At 38.3% G+C, this 18,447-nt stretch overlaps 1 protein-coding gene and 1 long non-coding RNA gene across 3 annotated transcripts; both read left to right on the plus strand.

Moving 5' to 3' along the window:
• Positions 1–3,253: 3,253 nt before the first annotated feature.
• On the plus strand, positions 3,254–5,499 carry LOC148733895 (uncharacterized). Its single transcript, XR_016000642.1, has 3 exons — positions 3,254–3,360; positions 4,524–4,649; positions 5,152–5,499. It is a non-coding gene; the product is annotated as an uncharacterized LOC148733895 (long non-coding RNA).
• A 1,293-nt stretch (positions 5,500–6,792) lies between these two features.
• LOC148733896 (octopamine receptor beta-2R-like) lies at positions 6,793–17,095 on the plus strand. Of its 2 annotated transcripts, XM_088758401.1 has the most exons (3): positions 6,800–6,925; positions 7,378–7,529; positions 12,116–17,095. In XM_088758401.1, exons 2-3 carry the CDS (start codon positions 7,499–7,501, stop codon positions 13,186–13,188), a joined length of 1,104 nt encoding a protein of 367 aa, XP_088614527.1. In that variant the 5' UTR covers positions 6,800–6,925; positions 7,378–7,498; the 3' UTR covers positions 13,189–17,095. The 2 variants fall into 2 exon arrangements, with proteins under 2 accessions (XP_088614528.1, XP_088614527.1); XM_088758402.1 differs by lacking the exon at positions 7,378–7,529 and having other exon boundaries at positions 6,793–6,925.
• Positions 17,096–18,447: the final 1,352 nt, after the last annotated feature.

Genomic DNA, 18,447 nt, shown 5'->3' on the forward strand with positions numbered 1-18,447 from the left:
TTTCCAACAGAGTCACCTTTGATTTGGAAATTGAAAATTCCGAGGCCACCTTTGTTGAAAGGCTGGTGGCAAGACATTCTACTTACTGTCTCAATGCGAGAGCCCCAAATAAAAGCCCAAATTAGCGAATTTACTTTAGAAATAACCCATTGAGGGACACACAGTACGGAAGACAGGTAGAGAAGTTTGCTAATTCCTAAGACATTGACCATAAGGGATTTTCCGACGAGCGAAAGGGAACGAGATTTGCAGAGATTAAGATGTTTTTCCAACTTCTCAAGTTTTGGTTGCCAATTATCCACTTCCGTATCATTGCCGAAAACAACACCTAAGATTTTCATTTTGGTTAGCCACCTGAGGCCATATGGTTGGTCATTCCATGTACGCCATGCGCCCAACCACATGGCTTCCGTTTTGGCAACATTTAGGCGCGCTCCAGAACCGCGTTCATAAACGCTAATGGTATCAAAGAGAGATGCCAACGAACGAGTGGATTTAACAATACAGGTCATAACATCAGCATATATCCCAACTTTATATCTTATTCCGCGTGCACCGGGTAAGAGAAAGCCTTCTATGGCAGGATTGTTCCGGACTTTGCAGGCAAAAGTTTCATGCAACGCATAAAATATACAACAAGGGTCGCATAAGGAGTCTCCCTGTCTCACACCACGAGACAAAGGTATCGCCTTGGTTAACCATTCATTAATAATGATTTGCATGTTAGCACCATCATTTAGCGTGCTAATATAACCCAGTGGCAGAAAGATGAACCGGTACGAAAACGGTTTAAGAGATTCATTAAAAGGTTGCGATTAACTCGATCGAAGACTTTCTCTTGATCGAGGCTCAGTAGAATGCCAGTTTCATTAGTTCGCTCAACATAGTCTAAAGTATCCCGCAATAGGTGTAAGTTTGACGTAATTTTCCGAGCAGGCGCAGAGCAGGTTTGATCAGGATCAACGATATCCTGTAAAACCTGAGAGAGACGGAGAGAAAGAGACTTGGAGCATACATTATAATCAACATTTAATAAAGAAATTGGTCTCCAATTTTTAAGATCTTTGCGATCCCGTTTCTTGAAAATGACTCGAGTGTTACTAGTTTTCGTAGACTCGCACATCTCTCCAGCTTGGGAGCATGCATTAAAAACTTGGCACAGATATGGACCCAAACGGTCCCAGAACTTCGAGGAAAATTCGACCGAAAGGAAATCAGGGCCGAGAGCTTTGTTTGTGATCATTTTATTCAGAGCGACAGTACTTTCCTCGAGCGTCAAGTAACCCTCACAAGAGGATGCTTGATCGAACGTGAGTTGACGAGACAAAGAAGATAAAAGATCGGTTTGCATTGCGGCATCTACCGGCTCTTCAGAAAAGAATCGAGAGAAAAAATCCACGTGCGCTTTCGCAATTTCTCTTGAGAGAAGACCTCATTGCCGTCTGAATCGTACACGTGCACTGAAGAGATGTGCGATCTTTGCGCTTTACTTCTCTGTAAATTAAAGAAAAACCGGCTGGGGCGTTCACCCTCTTCTAACCATTTAGCACGACGACGAATCATAATTCCTTCTGCTTTTTTGATACGGAGAGCTTTCAGGCGACTTTCTGTATTGGATATAGAATTGGAGACGGTTGTGTCACCATCAACTAGACGTTGCCGAAGTCGAATTAATTCATTGGTTAACTTAATGAGACAATCATTTCTTGTTATATATCTTTTGTTTCCTCTTCAAAATCCTTATTCCTGGCCTTCCATTCTTTAATTTTATCTCTCATAGACTCCATTTCTTCATGAAATTCTCTGACTGATTTCACTTGCCCGTCGCACACGTGAACGAAATTTTTTAAATTTTTAATCCAAGTCCTTTCTAGCTCTACCTTTGGTTTTCTTATACAGTTGAACAACTGTACCGGCAAGCTTAGACAAATGAACGCCGATTTCATTGCTTATCGATTCATCATCTGTAAAAGCAAAAAGGCCACAGGGAATACAATGTTCTAGCAGATCCACGTAATCGATTTTGTGTGCATTTTCAGTTGAGCCGGCTTCACTTCCGGTAGAAAATTTTGACTGGAAGTCTCTTCAGCAAGCGAAGATGCGACGATTTTGTGCCACTCTTTTAACAGTGGTAAGGGTATATTCACGGGAAAAATAATCTCATTCACATGAGCTTTCGCTGCGTAACGAATTTCTGGCTGGTTAACCACGATTTGGCGTTTAAAACTCAAAGAGCATTTACTGAATTCGTCCGACATTTTGGCTTGCAAAATAGTGATGTAATTTATTCCTCTAAATGCTTGAAGTGCATATGACACGAAATTTTTTTCTCTTGTTTCTCTTAGTTGGATATCTATAGAAAACGTTTCGAAGCTTTAAAAGAGCTGGAAAAATGCAGAAAGCATTTTTTTTCCTTTCAAAATACGCGCAATTTGCCTACATTGTGTACCTTTGCCGCGAAGGTACACAATGTGGTGGTTACAAAGCATAGAATGAAGATCCTTGTGATGCAAAATGCTGGACTTTGCGTGGTCAAAACGATGAATTTACGGGTCCAAAACATGGCTCATGGCTACCTTCCTCTGGCCCTGAAATCGCGCTTTGTGAAGCATCGTCTTTGAAAGTATTTTCCCTGATTGCATCGTCTTTTGGAACCGGTTTAATGACAAGGAAACCCTTTAATTGTAGGCTTAAAGTGAAGTTTCTGGTGTAAACAAAGCAAGCGGAATTTTGGAAGGATACCAAAACCCTCCTGAAACCAGTTGATATTTTCGAGAAAATGGGAACTCGGCAAGATAATAGAGAAGACATTTGGCGGATTTCAAGTATTTTTGCGCTGAGAAAGATAGCACTTGGGAACCGGTTTAACCACTACGAAAATATTAACAACGTGATTTCATCAGGTTGTACGAGATGTTAACTTTGTTTTAAGATTTCTGAATCCTGGTCTGAAGCTTCCAAAGGGATGTAATAACGAAGAATAAATCAAGGTTACTCAAAATCTCACTGTTTGCTTTGTAACGGCTTGCATTACGCGTTTGTATTCCAAGACTGTATTGAGCATCAATGCGCCTGCTCGGCGGCCATACTGTTTCGGATTTCTGGCCATTTCAACTCACTTGTTAGCCAATTTAAGATTTCCATTTCTATGTAAATTCTGATGCTCACTTCACACCACTGATTAGTGAGCTATATATGAGTGGCCCTCTTATAACCAATTTATTCAATTGAAGTTTTTGTTTGTTTGTTTTTTTCAGATATAAGGAAAATGAACAATACATCTATATATGCCAAAAATACAGATTGATCATTTTAGGAGGTGGTCTGACAATGCATCATATCTGCAACGCCAATCTAATGGTGAGTTACCTTCAGCAGTTTTTCTTCTTTTCCCTGAAGTTTCTTCTTGTCTGCATTTCTTGTCTTCTTGTCTGCATTTCTTGTCTTCTTGTCTGCATTTCTTGTCTTCTTGTCTGCATTTCTTTTCTTCTTGTCTGTATTTCTTGTCATCTTGTCTGTATTTCTTGTACTTGCCTGGCCTAAGTAAAGATGAAGTCATCACCGACAGTAGTGACTGTTTGATTTGCTCACTTTTTTATCATTATTATTATTTATCGAAGTAGTGAAAAGAAAAAAAGTGGGGCGTGGTCCACGTTCTTTAATTTAGGCGGTTCGTAACGTCATTTTGCAGAGGACAGAAAAATACCTCCAAACACTAGTGTACTACAGATTGTAAACTTTGATTTGAAATCCTTGTATTGATAGTAGATTCCCAGGTTTTATAAATTGCTAAACGGTATTTAATAGGTAACTACTACAAGTAATAAATTGCGTGATCAGCTACCTTTCAAATTTGGCCATAGTACTTGGATAGAATAACACTTCTTTGCTTTCATAGGCTTTACTGTGCGCCAACCGGTTGGAAAACGATTTATCGGTTGAATACCGATATCCACCTTCCAACAACTGAGTCCGAATTTACTCAGTTTAGAGATCCGCAGTTGAAAATAAGTCTCCTCTTGCCTTCACTAGTAAAGCTATTTTCATTCCAAGGGGGTAGGGTGAAGTCTGCTTACAAAATAGTCTCGTACTGATGTGCTTGACCATCACATTTACCTCCCACCCACCCCACCCCCAGCATTTTGTGAGGTTTCCATTTTCGTTTCGACGCGCGAGTACCCAAAACATACCTCCGTAGATACCTTTAATTAAAATAATTTTTTAGGGATTTGTTATAAACTCGTAAAGAGAGTTGTTTGATTCTTATTTCGGCTTTTTAATGACGAAAAGTGTTATTAACTTTTGCACAAGGCTGGGACGAAAGAGAAAATCAGAATTCATGCGACGATTCGAACCAACGACCTTCAAATCACGCATAGTTTTGTTCTATCACTAGGTCTCGTTACTTAGCTAAGCCTGTACAAGGTTCAAATATATTAAGTTTCCAGCATGCTGTTAGAATCAGCAAGAGATGTTAGATGTTGTTTGACAAGATTATGTGATGGTTTTGTTTCATTGTACAGCGTAATGGTGCCGACTTCTCTGTGTTTGTAAACACAGGCCAAGAGTTTGACGGAAGTGACTCAGGTGCCAGGCCTGATGAAGCTGTTTCCTGGGGAAAAATTTAAATGAAGGCTTCGCCTGTAAAGGTAAAAAACAACTTCTCAGTATCTCATGAAAAAAAATTGTTGACAGGAATGAAGGTAGCAAGTCTGTGGCAGAGTTCGGAAACGACCAACGGAAACGGAAAATACTTTTTTTAGCCACTCGCTTGCTTACAAATTTCCATTACCAAGGCGTCCTATTCAAATTACAAATGATGTGCAGTAACGTTTTATTTTCCTTTTCGTCAAACTCATTGCATCAACCACTATCAGACAAAATGCTAAAAAAAAAATTAATGCATGAATAAAACCATTTCCACCGAGTGTCAGGGTGTTTTACTTGAATAACTAGTTATGAAAGTTCTAAAACTGGCGCACTTACGAAAGTAGCCTCGTAGAGTCTTAAACCACTATGGGAAAGTCAAGGATTATGTTTGTACGCGATTGTTTTAGGGGTGACTTGCAGTTAAAATGGAATACAGGTGGAAGAGTGAATGAGCTATTTCTTATTCCATTGCTAATATAAATGTTAATTATTTCCTTCTAGGTTTACTCAGACGCTGCCCTCGTTAATCCGCTTTTGGTGGCGGAGACCTTTTCCCAGAATTTTGAAATGGATACCTAGGATTGAAAGAGTGTAAGGGAAATGGTGAAGAAAATTAAAACATCGTTAATGGAGACAAATTTTAAAGCTTCGAGTAGGCTTTGAGCTGAATGAAAAGATGGCGCGCGTAGTAGTTTGCATAAACAAAGGTTCCAATATTCGTAGGTAGTGGAAAATAAATATAATACAATGTCTAGACATCTGCTCACACTTGAATTCCTGCCGGAACGTCAAAATATTGGTGCAATTAACGATTAAGAATCCCAAGGAGTATTAAAAGAAGAAACTGAATTGGAATTTCCTCTTAATTGCGCAATTTTAGCTCACGAGGAAACTTTTAAATAAAATGACAACACTTACTGTCGAATCCATTTTCCTACAAATCCGAAATGCGAAATAGGACTTCTCGGGGAATTTGTGCCACGGAAGACGCGGTGAACGTTTTATGTAAAGTCGCAACACAACGAAACCTCGATCGCGGAACTTGACTTTCGTGTACAGTTTTGCAATTGCTGGGAATATTTTTTAAACGTTTTAAAAGCGACTAAATCAATGCTCCGGATCATCCGATGCGAAGGTTCAGTCGCAACTCGCTTTCAATTTTTTCCCTCAGTTTTCCAAATAACGACTCCTCTTGTACACTTATCATCAAGAAATGATGGTGTCTTTTTAAGCTTTGTTCATTGAGAAGCAAACCGTATTTGGAAGGGTCGAAATATTTCAATTCTGTATCTTATCGATTTGAAAAGACTGAATTAAACTCAGTGCCGGGAAGGAAAAAACATTAGCCATTACCGCGCAACTCTCGGTTTCAATTGTTATGATATTGATTGCTTTCTGATTCTATAACTTGAGGAGGAGGTTGTTAAACAGCGACATCTTGGGATCTCGTATTTGCTTTCGGAATGAAATTATTTATTGCCAATTTGACTTTTAATTTCCGTCGCTGTGTATCATGCAGGTAATTAATAATCCATGCGCTTCATGCTGAAGGAAAATAACCTTAAAAGCTCATTCAGTAGGGAATAGTTTTAAGCTACTGAAAATATTCATGACAGAATTTCAATGCTGTTTTCATTTTCCACAGAGTTATTCAGAGGTTATAGCTGTTCTCGTGTGATTATGTCTCCACTTTCTGTGTTCAGTACTTTAAGATCCGAGTCGATCGATGTCTCATCCTCTTTTTTTGGTAAATATGTGTACATCTGGCGGTTAAAAGGTGTTCCTGAACGTTATGTCATAACTATTATTCCTGATAATCACTGATCGAAAGATCAGCTTTCAGTACTTTGATAGCGAAAACAAACGAGCATTAATTAAGCGCCCAGCCTGTTTTTTTTTTTTCATAAATGGTTTCTTTAAAATCAGTTTACTGAAGATGAGACAAGGAACTTCTTCATATCGGAGGTATTACGTTTAACAAAACTTTTCAAGTTAGTAGAACGTGCTAATTAAAACACTTTACTGCATGAAAACGAACATGAAATAAATTGTCATCCTAAATTATAAGTTACGTATAAACTCAGCTTTTTCGATTGGTTTATATCCTGACAGCTTTAGAACTGATGCGTAATTGTATTTTCGAAACAGTGTTTTATGCAGGTGACAATTGTCCGTTGGGTATTAATATTTCAGGTGAGCTTTGTAAGTCAACAGGCGGCTGTCACAATGAAAGATAAGTGGAAGCACGCAGCGAAACTATAGGAGGGAATGGCAGGTAGCTACAAGATAGTTTATTTTAGCTTATTCAACCTTAGACAAACCTTGTAGGACTATTTCTGTCACATTTTTCCTACTTTTCCTCTCTTGAATTTCGGCCTTCAAAGTTTTTTTAACGAAGAGAAAATTCGGTCGTAACCTAAACCCGTGTCCAGCTTGTAAAGTGTATTTACTGGACGCTTGGGAATTAGTGCAGAATGGTGTTATTTTCCTTTAAGTTTTGATGTGGCTATCCTCCTGTAGTTTTGCTAATGAATTTGAGACCCAAATGCGTACCAAATCACGCGGCACGTTTCTGGGAAGTTTTTAAGAGTTATTTCAGACTGTCGATGCAAAAGATGGAAAATTTGGTCGTTCGATGAATAGAAGCGTGTAATGCTTACGTAGTTGTATTCAAACCAAGTGCTTTCTCATTCTGGTGGCCGAAATCAGGCTTGCTCTTTTTCTCAGGTGAATTGCTTACTGAAAATTTCGCTAGAATAACGAAAGCCATCTACCACCGTAACCGCTTTGTTTGAATGGGTGAAACAGTATGGGTAAAAGGCAGCAGGACTGTCGAAGTTAAAGTGCAATGCGTTTTACAAGTTTACAATCTGGATATGGTAAGCAGTATGTTCGCCAGTAGTTGAAGGAAATCACTCAGTAGCACAATGAGAAATATTTAGAATCCTAAGTTGCATCTTTTTTTTTCGTTGGTATCGTTGTTTCTTAGTGTCGAGAGTTTTTGAAGTCCTTCGAAGACTTGGAAACTTCTATGTGGTCAAGCTGTATTGTTCATTATTCTAGTTTGTTGTTGAGGCGAAAACGATTGTCCCAAATTTTTCACCGTGTATGCTATTATTGCAAAGTCGATTAAAATTTTCCGTAAAAGTACTATTCTGCGCCTCGGGATTTTTTTTTTAATTTGGTAAGGCTCGGTATATTTGAAACGTACTTGAAGAACCCATTTCAGTGCTGCGATGTCCATTTTTCATTTCCAGTCATTCACAGGCCAAAAAATGAAAGACAATGACGTGAAATATTATCGTTCTTTTCGTTATCAAGAAATATACGTGTAGTGAATTCTTTACTTCCAGGTAAGCTCTTTTTCGACATGATACGATATCTTTCATATACTGCGCGACGAATCGAGATACTAGAGACCATAAGCAGTCGGGACGGTAAAGCCAAGGAAAGCATCGATTAAAAACTGAATTTCTACTTCTTATGTGTTTACCGTCTCTTTCGGCGCTACGCCTCAACTTCAGCACAACGTATATAAGCAGCGTTGAGTTCGAAATGGAAATTAAAATAATTTGCCGTTGAGGTTTCCATTCGCAGGCGACGCAAATTTTGGCGATTTCACGTTGCTATTTTGCGAAGGACGAATAAGAAATGTACAAAGTTTTAAAACGCACGTGCTGGGCTATTGCTTGCCCATTAGATCTATGGCTTTGCCACCTTGTTGCTGTGGTTTGCTTAAGGTCCATACCGTCGCCACGAAGGCGTTTGGCAAGAAGAAGGAATTGAAATTTTAATTAGGCACCAGCTGACTGTACGCAGAATATCAGCAGCGTTGGGAAACATTATATGATATTTTCGTACAAAAAAACAATTAGTTGCAAATGCTGATAATTCAACAATTTCGTAAGGCTTTCATCTACCTGCAACAGTCACCTTGAATTTTATATTACAAACAGATTCGATTGTTGGGAGAAATTCGTTCCATTTCATGGGTTCGAATCCCGTACAGGCCTGAATTTTTATTTCAGGTCTTAATTCTACTATTGCTTAAATAGTGCTCCTCACTGTGAATATCGTTCTCATATGCATTTCTTTAACCGCAGTTCAAATATATGATTTTCATATATTAAATTCATTCCAAGTCGTTACTTTATCGAGGCCGCGAAACGCGCATAAAGAAATCATGGATTTGAAGCTCAACAAAGCTGCTTATTAAATTTGTGAGTCAGACGTTTTCTCTTTCATGGTTCAGTTACATTACAATTTGCGGAAGGACATAAAAATTATTCAAGTGCCTACCAAACGTTCATTTTGCACTAAATTATCACATGGTAGGTTAAATTTATAGGCAATATTATATTAGTGAAAGATACCTATAGCCATATGTAAATGCTATCGGGAAAGCTAAATTAAAGATTACTCAGATTCACCTACAAATATTTCTCTTGCAACATCCTCTGGTTAAAACAAAAAATTTCCGCGATTGATTAATGGAGCCATTTCCCGCAACATACAGTTTGGAGACCTCCGAGGCTCCCTACGTATATGATTTAAACAATTCACCGCACCTTCATAAGCCTTTTTGGTTTGGTAGTTGACCAAGAAACATGGGCACGATTGTTGAGAGCGTGAATGTGTCGGGGCTGAGCCGCCATTAATACCTCTAGTATCTTCAAATATTCCACTTCAAAGACCTTGAAGCCTCTTAAAGTTGTAAGAGGACGAGATGTTTAAAATTATTCAAGAATCTGTTATTGAAATAAATGAAGGGTCTTAACTTATATTCAACGATTGTTAAAAATAATTCCAATTTTCAAAGCAAAAAATACAAATTCGTCCGTGGAAAAATCAAGAGGAAAGAAGAGAATGGCAGTTTTAATTGATATTGAAAAACAGATTAAGTTACTGAGTTAAACGAGTTTCCAAGATATGAATGACTAGTGTTGATATCTATCCTCGTCGATAGTATTATTGTACATCTGTCAACAGAATGAATACGTATTTCCTTTGTCAAAAATGGCTGTTATCTGGCGAGGGAAATACATATATCTTACTAGACGTTTTGTTATGTAGTATTTGTTTTGTTGTGTATACTACACAACAAAACGTCTAATAAGTTATTTATTATCCAACACGCCACACTGTTATTTCAGTGCGGGCGAATTTCGCGGATATTAGGAACCTTAAGCAACCACGACGGCGACGGCAACGAGGACGTAGAAAACCAAGAGATCTAATTGGTAGAACAATAGCTCAGCACGTGCATTTTGAAACTTTTTATATTTCTTAGCCGTCATATGCAAAACAACAACGTGAAATGGCCAAAATTTGCGTCGTCTGCGAGCCGAAACCGCGACGGCAAATATTTTAATTTCCATTTGGAACTCAACGCTACTTTTATACGTCATACTGAAGTTGAACTGTGGCGCCGTATGAGACAATAAGCTCATGCAGCTATTTTTGAAATTCTAACTAAGAGTAGAAATTTATTTTTTAATCGAAGTCTTCCTTGGCGTTTCCGTCCTGACTGCTTAAGGTCCCTATTTATTTATGGGAAGTGCGTGACAGAAGTATGCGAAGCGGAACGGAATTGGCGCATTGTCGTGTTACTGTTTCTTTTTCCTTCAATAAATGGATGTTACTAAAATTGGTAACGGGGAACGGGGAACGGAGAACGAGGAACGGCGAACGGGTACGGGTGTACAGCGGTACACTGATTTTATCGCTAGGTCGCCGCTTGCAGCGAAATTAGACGACCTGCTTTTATTTAAATATTGCCCAGGCGAAGCCACGAAGCCTAGTATTCCGAGGCGACAATTTGAAGTCAACGTTTCTGCAATGGCTGCCCCATTTGTTCTGACGTCTCTCTTCGTTTTCCCTTCCTGAAATCTGCATCTTTTGGCAGAGTTTGGGTATATTGGTTGTTTGCATTGCCCAACAGCATTTTTGGCAGATAAGTAGCAAGGAGGTAATATCTTAGATTAACAGAATTGAGCTAGGAAACGTAATAACCAGCCTAGTTATTAAAATTACTACATGCAGATATCTACTTACCTTACTGCAAAATAACATCGGGAACATATCTTTGTATCGACCCGTAAACTTCCATGTAAACAACAGAGAAATCAAACATTGACAGAACATTTAATAACTTTTAATTTCACAGGAAAACATGAGTTATGTCTTCAAGAATGTAGGTGTATGAATTCACATTCATGCTAATGCTTACAGTAATATTTACACTGCATTGATCATATTCAAGAGAAAGTCATTCCCATAATGGGCGTGAAAGTCATTCAGCTGTTTGCTTTACAACATTATTGATATTGCTAGGTTGTAACGGTGAAGATATTGGAGGTAAACTTCATTACCTTGCAGTACAATTACTCTATGAATATAAGAATAAATGCTGCGAGCTTGTAGTTCTGAGTTGATTGTTCAAATGTTGTGAATGAATTGTAAGATACTCATCTCTCCGAGGATTTGATTTCTATACAACCTGCGATGTGTGCCAGACATAAACTAAATTTATGAGGCACTCAACATTTCAAAGTAAAATCCTTCAATAAAACCTACACTTACCGTCCATGCTTTTTGCTCCGACGATCGCGTTCGAAGAGCGTGCTCAAAACTAGTTGCCAGACCCTTTTAGTTCCCTTTACTCCGCCATTTTGAGTTCTCAGGCGGGTTACCGCTGTACACCCGTTCCCCGTTCCTCGTTATCAATTTTAGTAACATCCTCAATAAATGAAGAAATTTCCAGGTCGTCTAGCTGATTGTCTTCGTTCGATTCTTCTAATAGACTTGGATGTATATTTTCCAGCCATTCTGACTTCCTCGTCAGAAATATGATTGAAATTGTCCGCCATTTTTTTTTTGTAACTACAATTCAATTCTTCGCTAGCGCGATGCGAGAAAACCTGTTTAACCGGTACTCTACAGTACAAATACCATGTGATACTTGTACTCGTCTATGGCGTTAGTTGTACTCTACGAAGTGTAGTTGGATAATAAATTATCTGTAATTACGGTATTCAAAGATGACTCTCAGAAGAATAGCTGGATATGAAAATCGAAAGCAGAAATAATTTTTTTTCCATTTCAAACGCTCTAATAATTGATACTAGTTTTCTAACTGGAACTTTGCAACAATGGTAAACACCAATTAAACAAAATATCCAAAAATCGGCTCCTTTGTGATATCAAATATTTAAAGCAACCACAATTAACGGAAATTGTTAGTTAAAAGTCGGCATAAAGTTTAGTCACTGCTCCATAAATAATCGCGTGTTAATTATTGTCGACATAATTGCTAAACATTCATCAATATTCAAACTTTAAAACAGCCTCTTTGTTCAGTGATAGCTAATATGGTTCCTTTTGCCTCATTAAACCTTGAAGTGACACGAAAGCTCACTTGTGGTAAAAATATTCCGATCTAACAGTGTAATTTAAACCTTTTAAGGTAACATTACAAACATCACAAACTCAACCGAGCAATCTCGTACGTGGATAGAACAGTATGAAGAAACAAAAGCTCTCTACATTTTCCGTTTGGCCCTCTTCTCCGTGATCATCATGGCCAGTTTGATCGGGAACTCCATGGTTTGTTATGCGGTACGTACGATACCTTCCCGTAAGCCTCTGTCCTACCATCTCGTTGCTAACATGGCCTTCGCAGAGATTGTAAGCAGCGTTTGTTTGGCCGTCATGTTTGCTGCAAGAATGGAATCAAATAAGAGGAATCGAAACTACTTCGCTCTTCAAGAGGCTGCCTGCCGTTTGAATCCGTTCCAAGTGACTGCTCTTCTCGTTGTGACCTACTCACTGGCTGCCATCGCTTTCTATCGTTACAGATTCATTGTAAACCCACTTACACGCACACCATCATCAGTAAAGAGAGTTACAATTCTGACCATATCTGGGCTGTGGCTGCTGTCATTTGCAATCGCTTTTCCCTTTTTCATCGGTCTCAGGTTTCGGAGTGGTGAATGTGGAGAGCTGTCTTTCGTAAGCGATACGTACTTTGTAGCTATCAGATTCATCCTGAATTACACTTTACCTTGTGTGATAATGCTGGCATCTTACGGAGCAGTGGCTTGGAACTTGAGGAGGCGAATTGTGCAGATTAAAAAGAGAAATCGCGAATCATTGGTTGTTACCTCCTCTTGTGTTGTGGAAACTGAACTCAAAGAGTTACGAGACGGCACGAGAATGGAGGAACGAAGAAGTGTTCTGCTCGACCAGAATAACCGGAGAGACAGTAAACCCGAAAACACAGACCTGGAGAAAGATTTGCTTAAGATGATTTTTGTGCTCATTATTATTTTTGTTGTTTGTTATTTTCCGTATCAAGCCCATTATGTGTGGGAAAGGGTTTGTAAGATCAATGCGCATCAATTTCGATATCATCAACTCTTTATGGATTATAATTTTATTTTGACCTGCCTTCCCAGTGCCTTGCATCCTTTGTGTTATGGAACAATGAACAGTTTCTTTGCTAAGGCGTTCTCAAAAATCATTCTGTGTAAATCTTAAAAACACGATGATGAATATGTTCGTCAAGTCGAAAAATTCCTTGTTCGATTTCGAGCAAAATTCTCAGGTTTTTTTCCATTGTTGTTATATCAAAGCGGTTTTCCGCTGAAAGTTTTGTGATCTTGAGTTGTTCCTCACCGTTTTACTCTGCTCATTTCTGCTGAGTTTATCTCAAAAGCGACTTGTTAATCAAGCCATTATTTCAGATACAGACTGATCATGAAGATGAATGTTTGTGCAGCCTGCGTATTTTGCGGCAACAACGATAGCAAACGATACTTTTGTGCAACTTTACCAAGGTGAACTATATAACAAAAGAAAGCTAGTTAAGTAAAAATTAAGTTTGACTTAAATTGCATGATAAATTTTTGTCTTTTTCGTCGGTGACAAAGAATTTGTAAATCACTTCCGCTTTATTGTTATGGCATTTAATAAATTTATAATTACAATAAGTCGGCGAAATGCCTCAACAGATCTAAATGTACCGACAGCTGCTACTTAGAGCATGCACATGTAGCATGAAAATTGTAAAACCGACGAGATGTGAAAAATTTCTACACCAATGGTTTTCATAGAACTTTTACAGAGAGCGTTCGAAAGAAATAAGCTTGGAAAAACACGATTATTCTGACTTGCAAGGCCAATGGGCCATTTAACCAAAGCTAAAGTTGTCAGTTATTTTCACTGTTGGCTTATTGTTTGCGGTTTTTAGACATGTTGTTTATAAACGATAGGCACGTCTATGGCAGGCCGTTTGTAGCAATATTCAAAAAATTCTTTCATTCAACCCTTTGACTGCAATTAAACCGTTCAATTTAAACCCAATTCAACCATTCAACTCCAAGTCAACCCCAATTCAATCATTCAACACCCCCATTCAACCATTCAAGAACCTATTGAACTATTCAACCCTAATTCAACTATTCAACCCCAATTTAACTATTCAACCCCAATTCAACCTGTGTATAATATTTCAATCCAAAGGAATATTTCCTTTGTACAATATTTCCAAGTAAACATAACAGACGTCTTAGGACGTCTTTCAGGTAATTGTACCAGGTTACTCAGTCCTGCAACCATCGGGTCTGAATGCGGGATTGAATGGTTGAATGCGGGATTGAATGGTTGAATGCGGGATTGAATGGTTGAATGCGGGATTGAATGATTGAATGCCGGATTGAATGATTGAATGCCGGATTGAATGGTTGAATGCGGGATTAAATGATTGAATGCGGGATTGAGTGGTTGAATGCGGAATTGAATGATTGAATGCGGGATTGAATGATTGAATGCCGGATTGAATGATTGAATGCGAGATTGAATCGTTGAATGCAGGATTGAATGATTGAATGCGGGATTGAATGGTTGAATGCGGGATTGAATGGTTGAATGCGGGATTGAATGGTTAAATGCGGGATTGAATGATTGAATGCGGGATTGAATGATTGAATGCGGGATTGAATGGTTGAATGCGGGATTGAATGGTTGAATGCGGGATTGAATGGTTGAATGCGGGATTGAATGATTGAATGCGGGATTGAATGATTGAATGCGGGATTGAATGGTTGAATGCGGGATTGAATGACCAATCGACTTTCTATCCTTTCCACCCGTGATTGAATGACTGAATGCGGGATTGAATGGTGAATGCGGGATAAAATGGTTGAGTGCGGGATTGAATGATCAATCGACTTTTCACCCTTAAGGTTGTTGACTACTTGCGATACCAACGTTTTCACTACTTAGCCGTTGCTATCAGTTTAGTTTTGGTTTACGAAGTTTAAATGAAACAGCGCCCTAATAGCGCTTTATACTATTACTAAAAATAGATTTTGTTACGTGTAACCTATGAGACCCCCCACACAGACTCAGACAAACATTGCGACCAGCTTAAGGAAATGTATGAGCGAGAGCTGTAAAATTAAAACAAAACGACGGAAAATTTCGTCAAAAATGACTTGGCGTTCTAAAAGGAAGCGGCATGGTTGGTACGAAACACTGTTGTTGGGGTGAGTGTAAGACAGACTCCAGATATGCAGATAAATGGCCAAAATCACTCAAAGAGTGAAAGGAATCGGGGAAGAAAGTATTCACTCCTTTTCCAAAACCTTCGCGAGACATGGCAAAGTGCAAGCGTTGGCTTATGGCTTGTTCGCGTGAGTTTTTCACGGAGAAAAACATAACAAGAAACACTTACTTTATATTTGTGCTCTTCACTGGCCCGGCGAAAAAGTTCCAACAGCCGAAGTTCCCGATCCACTGAAGGCAAATCTAAGACCAGCGCAAGTAAGTTGAGCACATGTTCTTAATAGGAAAGCACCGAAAGAAAGAGAAAATCCAGCGTCAAAGAAACAGAAATTATTCAATGACAACTGCATAAACATTAACTACATAAAACTACATAAACTGGCATTTAATAGAAACACAACCAGTATTGAGTGAAATATACAAAAATCCTTCGCTCGTAACTTGCAAAAGAGGGCGATCGCTCAAAGACATACTCGTGAGGGCCAAACTTTGAATAGGCTATTCTAAACACGCGCTGGGGAGTCGTGTAGGCCTGTCAACCCCCTTTTTACATTGTTTACATCAGAATTTTCTTGAAGAACTTTGGCAGCAAACCATTTTCTATGATCGATTGCCGGATCAAGGGTATGATAATTCTCGCATCTCACACAGTCTGTACAAGATCTTCTCGTTTACCGCTTAATTCTAAGCCCCTACATTTTAACCACCGTTTTAGCTGGTGTACAGTGTATTCTTCCTGTTATCTTTCAAATTTGGAGCCAGGAACGCCGTCCTCTTCGGTCAGAACTGTAAGGGAATAAGCGAACTACTCGCCATTTCCCTTGTAGCTCTCAAAGAAGTGGAGTTTGTTTGTCTGAGTCACGCGGGGGTCTAAAATTTCATGACGTCATTAGTATAAAGCGCTATTGAGAAGCCGTTGCAGAGATTGGTTCATGTCAGTCATTGGATATCGCGTTGAATTCTGTTGTTAAGAACTTTTGATATCGAGCAGTTAAATTTGAACTCTGGTTATGTGGTCGAAATAAAAGGAAGAAACGATAGATTGGAAATAATCTTTCAGTTGGCTGTTTCCTCTTCTTTACTTTGTCGAAGAACTAAAAATTGGCGCAAAGCTGTTGCGGTGTCCCTGCCTGTCGGCAAATCTTGTAAATAAATCAATCAATCAATCAATTCGTTCATTTATTTTTATGAAAGAGGACGACGAGTGTCAAGTAGAGGAACTGAAAATAAGCAACTCTAACTTTATGCCGAATCAAAGATATATCGAAATACTCAGTGGCCAAATTAAATGATAAATAAATTAATTGATCCAGGAAAAAGCTTGTTCTTGTGGGACTGCACAAGAAATATACCTATGACACAAGGATTTGAAGCCATAATTGCTATGGAGTTCGAGACTAAAAGTAAAATTAAAAAGATTTCTTTAAGAAGAAGTGGATAATTCAGTTCCCCAATTTACCAAGTGTATGGATATGAAAAAATAGTTTGGTTGCTCAAGGCTTAATAGAAAGTTAATATAATGTTTAAGAGGATTGGGTTAAAGGGCAAGAGATTATCAGTTTATTATCTTTTGCTGAAGGGTGAATATTTGTGTGATGCAAATGTGGTCTTGTAGGTCTAAATCTAGTTAAATTGTTATCATTTTAGGAGTTTTTTCGCTTTCGAGTTAGAAATGCGGTAAACAGTGGTAATTGAAATAGTACTTTAGTGCAAATATAGCCAATGTATGGTATCATGAATATAATGAATATTGTAGCGTTACTCAATATTCACTTGCTGTAATACAGCGGCTTTTTGTTTTTGTTTTGTAAAAAACAAAAAAAATATTAAAAATATTAAAAATATTCAATAAAAATATTAAAATAGATGAATTAATTAATTGACTTGTACAATTTTTCGCCTATTTCAAAATTCTTAGGATCAGTTTTTCGGTATTTAACATAAAAGCACTTCCCTGGTCTAACCCTAAACTGATCTTATATCTCTTTAGATTTCTTGGATGTGAATTAATTGCACATCCTTAATAGTGTAATTTGAAAAAAAAAAGAAGGAAAAAAGAGAAAAAAAAACAGGAAATATTCTGCGACCATTTTGAGCTCAGATTTGGTCCTAGAACTATCCAAAGTGCTTTGGTGTCCTTAGAATGCGTTATATAAAGCAAATATCTGAGTTGACCACGTGAAAATCGAAAAAAGTGACACATGGTTGAAAAATTGAAAACTTTCCTACTTTGCCCACAGAAACCTAATAGCGATTCTTTGGCCTCGGTAAATAATCCACACCTAGGTTTTGATAATTAATGACATCATGCTTGACTTCATAAACCTCTTATAAATGCTTCGTATAAATAACCCATCTAATATTTTTGTTCGCTCGTGCTTGATCTAAAAGTATCACGTGAGCAAATATTTCCCTACTCAAACTGAAAAACATCCAAGGAACATTTTCGTTTGTTCATAACATCGTAACAGAGAACACTGAAAAGTGACTGATTGCACGCAGCAAAAGGTAAGCTACTCATGAACACCTTTTCCTGCGAGTTGCTAAATATTTTGTGGAAACTAAACACGACAGCCTTCATTTGGAGCAAAAACATGCTCGTATATATATATTTGTCCTTGGACATATCTATTCCTCAAGGCTCACATTGTCGTTTACATCAGGACATAATCTAATTAGGCAGCCTGTTGTTAAATCTGGAAATCCAAGCAGATCTTAGCAGTCAGAACCGTATTCGATCAGAAAACCAACAGAAAACAGTTAACCTTGCATAAATAACGATGGCCATTGTGGTTATTATCCCTGCTTTCGTTTCAGACTCTCATCTCTTTCCGTTGCAAAGGTGTTTATCGGATAACACATTCCGTAATGGAGCAATAGGCGTCTGCTTTTGTTCACATACTTGAACACATTTAAGGGAGCAGTGGGCGTCTGCTTTTCTTCACGTATTCGAACACTTTTAAGGTAACACCTTTCAAAATGTTATCCACAATGACGGGCAAGAAGCTAAGTACACATTGAGAAATAACTTCCTCTGCCGTACTTGTGAACGTGTACAACTTCTGTAAGGGAAGTTGTCAAAACTGGAAACTCATGGATTGCTTTAATTTCTCATGGTACGTTTAGTTACAAAGATAAAAAGTCTAATATTTTATCGGAAGGACCTCCAGTTCTCTACTGAAATTCAGTGTTCAGTTCATCGGGCTGGGGAGGTCATTTTCTAATAAACAA

Source organism: Stylophora pistillata, chromosome 4 (genome assembly GCF_964205215.1).
Source record: "Stylophora pistillata chromosome 4, jaStyPist1.2, whole genome shotgun sequence".
Classification (NCBI taxonomy): domain Eukaryota; kingdom Metazoa; phylum Cnidaria; class Anthozoa; order Scleractinia; family Pocilloporidae; genus Stylophora; species Stylophora pistillata.

What these genes read in the sequence shown, in the direction of transcription:
- LOC148733896 (XM_088758401.1), top strand. Translation starts at nt 7,499, where the DNA reads ATGCGTTTTACAAGTTTACAATCTGGATATG. An exon ending in AAGTTTACAATCTGGATATG is followed by an intron (nt 7,530 to 12,115) that starts GTAAGCAGTATG and finishes AAACCTTTTAAG; the next exon opens with GTAACATTACAAACATCACA.